Source organism: Liolophura sinensis, chromosome 6, assembly GCF_032854445.1.
Source record: "Liolophura sinensis isolate JHLJ2023 chromosome 6, CUHK_Ljap_v2, whole genome shotgun sequence".
In the NCBI taxonomy this organism is placed as follows: Eukaryota; Metazoa; Mollusca; class Polyplacophora; order Chitonida; family Chitonidae; genus Liolophura; species Liolophura sinensis.
Genome location: NC_088300.1, coordinates 56,114,964 through 56,125,999, shown reverse-complemented (window position 1 = coordinate 56,125,999; position 11,036 = coordinate 56,114,964). Strand labels below are relative to the sequence as shown.

The 11,036-nt window shown below is 40.2% G+C and overlaps 1 protein-coding gene across 1 annotated transcript; it reads left to right on the top strand.

Moving 5' to 3' along the window:
* Positions 1-284: 284 nt before the first annotated feature.
* LOC135468361 (uncharacterized) lies at positions 285-8,739 on the top strand. Its single transcript, XM_064746570.1, has 4 exons — positions 285-780; positions 3,593-3,806; positions 5,833-5,958; positions 6,498-8,739. The coding sequence occupies exons 1-4, from the start codon at positions 763-765 to the stop codon at positions 6,539-6,541; spliced, it is 402 nt and encodes a 133-aa protein (XP_064602640.1). The 5' UTR covers positions 285-762; the 3' UTR covers positions 6,542-8,739.
* The last annotated feature ends 2,297 nt before the right edge of the window (positions 8,740-11,036 follow it).

Genomic DNA, 11,036 nt, shown 5'->3' with positions numbered 1-11,036 from the left:
CGTCTGGAGTATTTATTCACACATAGTACAAAGTCACGATGTATTTATTTATTTAATATTTAGTTGACTGTTGCTTTACGTCGTTCTCAACAATATTTCATTTATAAGACGGTGGCATTGTGCTGAGAATAAACCGGGAAGAGCTCGGGAAAACCCACGACCATCCATTGATTCGCAGGTTGCTGGCAGAGCCATAATATATACACTGACAGAAATATTTATTCATTCACTTAATTATTTATTTGATTGGTGATTTAACACCGTATTCAAGAATATTTCATGTGTACAACAATTGCCAACATTATGGTGGGAGGAAAATTGGAGATCGGGGAACCCATGACCATCCACTGCTGGCAAAACCCCGGCAGAGTTAGAAAGCCAGCCAATTAACATTTACAAAACTTGCCACTAAAATTTTGCTGACAATTTATGTTCCAAAAGAAGGGAGACTAGACCCTGCTTCCCTATGAACTGTGTACCACAGCCCACGCACTGGAATCGAACTCTGCTCTGGCCACTCACTGAGATCGCCCCATCTAAGTAATTTCCCGCGTAGGGTCATATATAAGCCCCCACTCCCGTGACAACAGTTCATTATTTGGGGACGGGTGAAGATGATAGTAGCGTAGTGACTACAGACAAGGGAGGAACCCACTGCCGCATACCTGTTCGGTGACGTCACAACTTGACTCCCAGTGTTGCCGAGGTATTTGAAGCTGGCTATGACTGTCCTCTAAGGGAGAAGACAATACCAGAGCGATCATGTCGCGGGAAGAAGGCGTAAGTAACCATTAAACAATATCCCGATCATTTGTCTGTTTTGTAGCATTACCGGTAAGTTTTTGTCGACCTAATTTGGGTTGTCGTTTATCTGACGCATGACCAGGTGTATACAGGTAGACCTAATTAGAATCATATGTAAACACAGGTGTAACAGTTATCAGCGAGCATAGCCACATGTTATGTGATGATAAATCCTGGAGTGGTGTATGCATGTATGTAAGAGGTACAAAAGAGTTTACATAAGCTTATACGACACAAAACCCAAGCCATCCAAAACGTCGATTTCCGAGAGTGAGGCTGGCTTTTGAAAGTTTGTCTTTATGTATTAATGGCTGCGTGGATTCTCAGGTAGCTCACCTGTTAAGTCGGTCAGCCTCGATGTGGCTACAACTTGTTTTTTAACCGGCTTCGCAGAGAATGTCTCAAATACAAGTGACCTCTAACCCATGAAACACTACAGAGAAAATTTTACGATCGCTAAGCAAGTATTGGCAGATATCTCTGACGTTGTACGTAAACATTGACTGATAAAGGTCTTTGTATCATTCGAACTCTCAATATCAGTGTGACCTACAAAACACATAGGTTAACGTACGGCGTCCACCCGGCCCTAAAACTGGTATTTTTTATAACCTATAGCCGCATATACATACCAGACATCAATGCTCCATGACGAATTATGTGTTGAACGAACCGCCTGACTCTGTGGATATGATCTACATGTCTTGACATGTGCTGCATTGGGAAATTAATAAACGCTAACGCATTTTTTAAAAAGTATACGCTGACCTATTTCTAACTTACAACTTTCTTTTCTATAGATTATATATACAGGGAATTACAAACCTGTTACTTTTAACCTGTCATCTAGTATTGTCGTACTCAGTGTGCTATCACACCTGGTAACAACCTGGCCGGTCGGCTAGAACTCTTGCCCCCCCCCCCCCCCCCCCCCCCCCCCCCCCCCCCCCCCACACCCACCTTCTTCCCATGCCATGTCGAGTAACCCCTCAACCTCCCGCAGGCCACTTACTTCGGCAGGCCCATCTGTGACTCATTCGGATATATACTTAAACTTGACATATATACTCTCGGATAAATTGTTTGATGCTAGCTTTAATAGTATATTTATTTATTTGATTGGTGTTTTACGCCGTACTTAAGAATATTTCCAATTTATACGGTGGTGGTCAGCATTATGGTGGGAGGGAATCGGGCAGAGCCATCCGCAGGTTGCTTTCATAGTATCGTTACATGAATGATGATCAGTTTAATCCGCGCTGAACAGCTACGCATTCCGGAAATTCTTGCTAAATATTAAAACATTTATTGTTCAAATGCAGGCATGTCAAAACATTTAAATATATCAGTTTTATAATGTTTATATTTTATGTTTATGTAGTAGAGATGTACCTGATATTTCAGGACCGCCGTTTAATATCAAGCTGGCATCCAAACAAATAATACTTGTACGGATTACTACCATTTACACATACATATATAGACCTTACTGTTCAGGATGTGTGGGACATTTTAGAGCAAAATTTGTCTAGTATATGTATGCGGTTTTCCTGATGGATATCATTGGAATGTTGTTTTGACCACAATGAAGAAAAGCGCGTCATTTTAATTCATCACATAGACGGTGCCCTGGGGATGATACTTTCATAAAACATCAGTGAATGGAATGTGACTTTATATACAATAGGCCTATAGGCTACTTTAGGACGGGTTGTCAGTAGTTAACCAACGACCCTTCACATCATTAAAAACATCTGTCATTCCATTTTAACAGTTTTTATGATTTCAGCTTAATATGTTAAATATCTTTGATATTATAGGTATTCTCAAATAGTATGCACTGTTAAAACGCAAATGACTTCCAAGTCTCTTTTTCAAGCGGGCCCTCCGTGGCTCAGTTGATTAGCTCACTAGCGCAGCACAATGACCCAGGAGTCTCACACCAGTGCGGTCGCTGTGAGTTCAAGTCCAGCTCATGCCCGGTTACCACCCACCATAATGCTGGCCGCCGTCGCATAAGTGAAATATTCTTGAGTACGGCGTAAAACACCAATTAAAATACAAATAAAGCACTGTTGTGCAATCTGAAAAAGTTTAGTCGCCAAGTTTATGTGGGCTCTTAAGAACTCACTGAAGACATACCTTTCAAGGACAAAGGGATTTAAGTGATAGGATTTCATCCTTAATTTTTTTCGATGTTTTTTTATTATTTTATTTTGATTTGACTGGTGTTTTACGAGGTACTGAAGAATATTTCACTTATACGACGGTGGCCAGCACTTTGGTCGGAGAAAACCGTGTAGAGCCGGGGAGATACACACGATCATTCGCAGGTTGCGGAAGACCTTCCCACGTACGGCCGGAGAGAGCTGTTTATAGAACCTCGACCTCTGCAGTGCAGCGTAAGGTAACAGGCCGTAAGGTAGCGAGGCAGAGAGTAGCAAGAGGTGAGTCATCTAGCTATCTCGCTGTCTCGGTACCTTACTTGCTACCTTGCTACCTAGGCCTTTGTAAAATCGGGAGAGGTAACATGGAAGCGAAATGCCCCCTATCAGCTTCCATAGATGTTTACTAAATCGAACCCTGCTTGTCCTTTGGCTGACTTGAAAAAATCCTTGTTTATATTCTCACAGTTCACTCTTTTGTATATTTTTGTACCAATCATCTGCAGTAAAACATTATATGTTTCTGTTTTCTGAATTTTATGAAGTTCGTACAGTTGTCATTTTAACAAGAAATTCTCTTCTCCCTTAATTAATCAACCCGATGTTCACGGTGTGTTTATCAGGGCTACTATAATCCCGCTCTCGAACCTGATTTTGTGGAGCTGAAGGTAGAGCCAGGGGTTCCCATAGGCTACAGCAACTACAACAAACTACCATCCAAAACCCAGCCCGGGCTACTCCTACGCCCACTCATCCTCCTCCGGCTACAGGACACCCACCCAATCCAACTCCTCGTACACAGGTACCCAGGGTACACACAGCAGCACACGCTCAAAGGTAAGTCCACAGGACTTCCACCCGACCCAACTCCTCGTACACAGGTACCCAGTGTACACATAGCAGCACATGTTCAAAGGTGAGTCCACAGGACACCCACCCAATGTAACTCCTCATACACAAGTACCCAGTGTACACATAGCAGCACACGCTCAAAGGTAAGTCCACAGAACACAGGCCAGTATCCATGCAGAGGCCAGATGCTCATAAGCGTTGTAAAAATTAACTCGAACATCACAATCCTAATACGAGTCTTGTCCTTATACAAAATTATAATAGAACTTATTGTGTACTGGCTTTAAAAATTGTAAATGTTACCTTCGGTGCCAAAATATATATATTTCCAGTAGGATATAATCCTACCTTCTGAAAAGCTCTCCAGACACATCACTATGATCAAAAGAACTCTGACAATCGGGCAAAGAAGTGTCATAGTCGGATTTTTACGCCGTGTGGAAAGCTTAAGACTAAACGTAATTCGGCGCCTAGCTGCTGATAGGCTTTTAAACCGTGGACAATAAGTAATACATGGTGACGTAGCAAACTAATTTCAGTTTTTGTGGAAGACCCAAGTTTTTCAGTAGTTGAGGAATTGTTGACAATTGTTTGATTGAAAATGAGATTACTGGGTCAAATCCGAACCGTATGAAAATCGGTGTTTTTCAGTTCTGTTGTTCATCCTATATAAAAGTCTACAGCCTAGAGGCGATAAAATCCCGCCTACACCGGGAAGAAGCCTTTCCTAAAAGAAATAATAGTGTAATGGTATTATGCTAACTTAAGCTACAAACTTAACAGACTCTTGTTCCTTGTTTAACTTGTTACTTGTGCATCAGGTGTTTTTCAATAACTTATTTTTTGCATCAGGTGTTTTTCCATTACGTACTTCTACATCACGGGTTTTTCCATGACTTATTTCTGCATCAGATGCTTTTCCATTACTTATTTTGGCGTCAGGTGTTTTTCCATTACTAAATTCTGTATTAAGTGTTAAGTGAATACGTAATGCACGATGTATCTATTTAAAGGACTCAACATGCATAGTCAAGAAAATGTCACGTCCTGCATTACTCATACAAGTATACATGCTTAGTTGAAGCGGAAATGTGGGCGATTCCCGTGTTCTTCACGTAACTTTTGGTCACGCTTGGTGGGTCAAGCTTTTGGGCTGTCACGACTTATACAGATAAGACTTGTTACACAGACAGGATATTCCTTACACCACGACATATTATTTTCTCTGTATGACGCAAACGGTAATCGTTTTGTGTGATTTCGGTTACCTATTTTTAATCCTGGTAAAATGGTTTCCATGGTTAGAGGGCAAAAATACGTGAAGAGGGCACGAAATACTTTCGTCAACAAGAAGTTTACTTTTCTCAGTCAGCATGGAGTCAGACTTACTGAAATGTCTTTGCAAAAAGGTGTCAAAATATAAGACTATCAAATTGTTAAATGGCTCAAATTTAGTAATATGAAGATAAAATAAGGGAATTGAAAAGGCATTTATCTATTTCTCAGATTGGTCTTTTTCCTGGACTTCCCTACATTTCTTGATAAGAAATGGGCAAAACCTGGAAGAGCATTTGGTTTGAACCTGACAAATTTCTTTACACAATGTAGCCATTCACTTGATAAACTTCTTGACACAACAAAGACATGTACTTGACAAATGTCTTGATAAACACTAGTCATATACCTGACAAACTTCTTGACACAAAGCAGCCATCTACCTCTCAAAGGTATCGACACATGGTATCCGTGTTCTTGACAAACTTCTTGATACAAAGTAGCCAAATATGTGACAAACTTTGACATAAAGTAACCATCGACCTGCCAAGCTCCAAGCTAATATAATATTATATTTTATAAATTGTTAAGTACGACATTAAACCCCAAGCACTCACTCACTCACTGTCTTTTGTAACTACAGTGGCTACTCAAGAGTTTCTTATGTCCTGCTTTCATACCTCGTTCTTTAAGAGAATGTAATTATTGACAGTATACTGTGTTCTTTGATTTTCAGAGACGAAGGCGGAAGGTGGTCCAGAAGAAGCCCGAAAAGCCACACGATTGGCTATTCTTCTCCGTTTTCACATGCATAGCGTGCTGTATCGTGCCAGGATTTGCCGCAGTTGTTGCCTCTTGTCTAGTAAGTCGCATTCTCTCCAGTTATGGTAACCAGAGGCACACTAGTTGCAGGTAGAATCCCAGCTTTGGCCTGGGATTCATCATTGTTCGTGGAGCCTTGCATCATTGTTTGTGGAGCATTGCTTGTTTACGACAATCGTTCAACTACGTTCATGTCTCTGTTCTAACGTTCGCTGAAGACTACTTGTCTTCCACCAATATGGCGCGCAAAAGAAAGTATGTAACTCGTTCATCATTTAATTGATCGGTGGTTTATCCATCCAAAGAAAAAGAAAAATAAGTTTCAAACAAAACTAAACAATTAAACGTTGTGGCAGGTATTCCACCTTTCAAAGAGCCTTTTGTCAGTTCCCAGTGTACCTCCATGACTTTTTTAACGATTATACTCATAAATGTGCCAGGGGGTTCTAGACGGGACAAACACATATGCCTTTATGCTGTTCTTCTTATTATACTTTATATTTCAGGCTCATTTTTTCGTTTTTTAAAGGACGAATGAAAAGAGGTTTTTAATGATTGGCATTTCACATCTTTTCACAGTCCAAAGAATCATGGCGAAAGGAAGACGAAGCCAAAGCACGTAAATACGGGAAATATGCGTTGATATTGTGGATAGTAGCTGCTGCTTGTGGAGCTTGTTGGATTATCTTCGTCATCGTATACTTCGCTAGCTGATCCATCCGCCACCAAAAATGGTAATCCTCTCGATAATGTCACCAGTGAGTTAGTCGGCATCAAACGCAAGACAATCATAAGTAACTGTTTTGGAATGTGCCAAGACTCAAATAACGAACACATGGGACTGACGTCAATGATTGGAAAACTCGTGGAAAAGGTGAACCCCGATATACCGCTGCTGACGTCATATCTCCAAAACGGATTGGTAGCATTAAGTAGTTAACCGTTAGTTTTCACTCAGACGTTGCATGTTCAAACATGATAAAGGGTATTAATCTCTTGTCATTTTAATCCTACCGATACGGCCTGAAAATAGGGTTCTAAGTGTTTCTGTGGATATATGCAGCTCTTCACCTTAATGGCTAACAATTAGCCCATATTTTAATCTCAAGTCAACTGGCTTCGCCTTAGTGACGCCATTGATATTGTATGATATTTTTTACCTTGGATGATCCGCTTTAGGTGCTGTTCACTCTCCTCATCATTTTGGCTGTTATTTCTGGTTGCTTCAGATGGCCGCAGGTGATTATATTATTGTCCTGTATTTTATGATTTACGTGGATTTACATCGGGCTGCCGCCAACCTAACAAACCCAAAGTCATCCACTATGCCCTTCTCTTGTCATATTTCAGGTCTTCCACCCACTGAGTATCTTCTGGACGGCTTAGTATAGTAGTAAAAGTACCATTTGTGTGATGTATGGTCTGCCTTGGTATCTCACAGGGAACTCCAAGATTTAGACTCGTACCTTCATTCATGCATTTACATATAGTTCTTTACGTTAACATTGTGACATCTACAGATAGTGACAGTATCTTAGATACCTTGCATCCAGCTTTATATGAACTGAGGGTGTTACATGCATGCAATCAGTGTCCTTGAGTCCTAGCGCCTTCACATACTGACGATATGTTAGAGACCTTGCAGTCGATCTCACACACTGACAGTATCATAGAGACCTTACAAACGTCTCCACATAATGGTGGTATCTTAGAGACCTTATGAACGTCTTCACATGCTCAGAGGATCTTAAAGACCTAACCAACATCTCCATACTATCAATATCTTAAATACCTTGCAATCTTCTTCACATGCAGTCAGTATTTTAGGGACCTTGCTGACGTCTTCACATGCAGTCAGTATCTTAGAGACCTTGTAAACGTCTTCACATGCTGAAAGTGTCTTAGAGACCTTACAACCATCTTTACATGCTGACAGTATCTTAGAGACTTTGCAAACTTCTACTTATGCTGACAGTATGTTAGAAGCCCTACAAACGTCCTCACATATATTGAATGTTCACGTACTGGCAGTATCGTCTAGACGTCGCATTTGTCTTCGAATATCGACAGAATCTTAGAGACACAATATATCTTAGAGACCTGACCAGTAACGTTGTAGAACGCTATGCTCAAAGTATGTCGACTGTGATCATTTTTGAGCTTTGATTTATGTGTTGGACTGATATTTTCTGCCGTATGATTTCTACGCCGTCTGTGGTTGATTTCCCATATATGCTTCGGGTATGTTACTCATTGTTAATAACACCGGATAGAAATCTAGTATTACTCAAGGATACGCATCACATCGTCGCTCACATTTTTATATTGTTTAGCTGTCCGTCTGCCTTCTTATTCTTATCACTTTTTAGGAAACATAAACTTATTGCATAATACATTCGAGTCTAAACACTCTTCCTATTGGTAACATTATAGTATTACGCACGGGCAAATTTTTCATACTACATTTGTGCTATCCATTATGCCCAGAAATGGTCAACTGTGCATGTTTATCTGTAATGCTGCCATTAGCTGAATCCGCGCCCTGAGGATAAACGTCTTAGTACCTCTGTCCATCTCAGCCTTACCCACGCGATTGTCATCTCAGGGGAATAACAGTGGTATTCATATGCATTGTATATAGTACTGGCGCACAACGATGTCAAGTCGCTGGATAAAATGTGTTGTTAATAGTATATTGTTTTTGAGCGCCTTTAAACCATAGCATTTTTCTACGATGTGCTTTTATATAAACTATTGAATTTATTATATGACAAATGATTTGATATAAACGAACTTACCATACTTTGTCTGTTTGATTGGATTACTTTTGTGGATGCTAAAACATGTTCTGTTGACATTACAGCAGTTTGAGTAATTCTAGACTAGTATCGTCCAATAAATTGCAGGCAACATCACTGCATTTTTATGCCTAATTCGTATTAAGCCATGGTGCTTGGGAAGCGAGTAATTTGCTGGTATATAAAAATTTACATCGACAGTTAGAAAAACACCCTATCTATGTAAATTGACAAGTGGCCTGATTTCACGGGTTACAGGTGCTACCGTTTGCCTGGCAATCACATTGTCGCTGCTACTCTAGTTATACTATCTATGCTACAAGTCTTTTTTATACCCTGATGGGTCACACAGACAACGAGCCATGCGAGTTACTGAACACGTGAGTAATGAGGCAATGAAGTATAAGACTTTCGCCTTTGACATGAGCAAACATGGAACAAAACACTCCCGCGTTGTCAGGCTATATGTTTTAAGAGTCTTTAACGGGTAAGTTGTACAGGTGACTTATATCAACATCTCATCTTTAAAGACACAGAGCTGAACAAGAGATAGCAGAAAACACGTCTCTTGCTTGCTGCAAACGTTAATAATTATAAAACAATACATGGTTATTTCCCAACACTGGTCAAGTAATTGTGAGTGAGTGAGTGAGTGCTTGGGGTTTAACGTCGTACTCAACAATTTTTCAGTCATATGACGACGAAGGAATCATTAGGGTGCATGCACGTGTAATGTGCCTCCTTGTTGCAGGACGGATTTCCACCGCTCTTTTTATTTTAGTGCTGCATCACTGGGACGACTTAACGAAGGCAAGTAAGCCGCCCCGCCCGAGCCATTATACTGATACGGGTCAACCAGTCGTTGCACTATCCCCTTCATGCTGAACGCCAAGCGAGGAAGTTACAACTTCCTCTTTTAAAGTCTTAGGTGTGACTCGACCAAGGATTGATCCTGGATCTACCGGTCCCGAAGCGGACGCTCTACCAACTGTGCTATCCGGGACGGTTCAAGTAATTGTGAGTGGACTTGGTCTTTTGGAATGCTTCATCTCACGAACGATTCTTGGATATGAATATCTAAGAAACGTTGTGCAAATTCAAACACAAATCTTGCAAGAGTAATGTGGGAAACCATCTGACAGCATTTATTCAAGTTTTCCAAAGTAGTCGAATGATTGTTAAGCGCTAAAATGTGTTGTTTAAAGGGTTGTCTAATATGTGGTGTAAAACTCATGTTACATATTTGGTGTGTATTTTTACCGCTTTTAAATGTGGCGTAGTGGAAAATGTATCTGTGAAGAAATTTGCAGGTGCATGTTTTGATTGGATTTTGTAATACAAAATCTCCATATTGAATTGCTTAGATTAATATTTTGAGAATATGTTCAAAAATTTATTTGACTTCAAAACATATGTACAGATAATAATACAGATGTCATTTCAACGTACAGTTTTAATTACTCATAAAGTTGGCTTATGAGATTTAGTGTATATGGAAAAAAGGGATATTTTCGTCTCCTGTTTAACAGCAGGAATCGCCTTAATCACGTAATCAGGGGGAATAACTTTTACACCAAAATTTGGTCTGCTGAAACTATCCCAGTAAAATGCATCTATATGACAAGACCATGACGATTTCCAGTTGGTATTAAAACTGGTAAACAGGAAACCGAGGTTTGTATGACTTCTCTATCACATTATATATCCACCCACAACCCAGATTTATAGGTTATCTGCAATATATAAGCCACACACCAGTATAAACAAAAAAGTTCAAGGTAACATGGGAGAGAAAAACTTAAAAGCGACAAGGGAAATTTGTGGACCTAAAGTAAGCGAAATCTTGTTAGGCCGCGCGTGCAATACGCATGTCAAGAGTAGAACGAAAGCTTTTACTTCAGATTTCAATCATAATACTAACATACATAAATGGATTAGTCATGGTTATGATTTGTGTAAAGACGTAAAGTATGATCAAAGTTGGTAGAATGGTTCAATGTTATGTACGAAACGGTGGCGCAACCGTTTGCGCAAAATCGCGCTTAACTTGATTAAGCTATGTTTCATGAAACCTTACTTGTGAAATCATATCTCAGCTATGGCGTTAACACTGCCGCTGCTCTTCCAGTCCCTGAACATGTACAATTTATACATGAGCCAGAGCAGATGTCCACATCCTTATCCTTACACACTCCCTTCAGTTACCCAACTACCTTACACTGACGGCTTCAGCAAAATCACGCATGTTGTGGGCTTTCTGGTTGGTGGCTTCTGTTCTTTAAGCTTCTCATGCTTTCTCCGTATGGCAAAAAGTTACGGC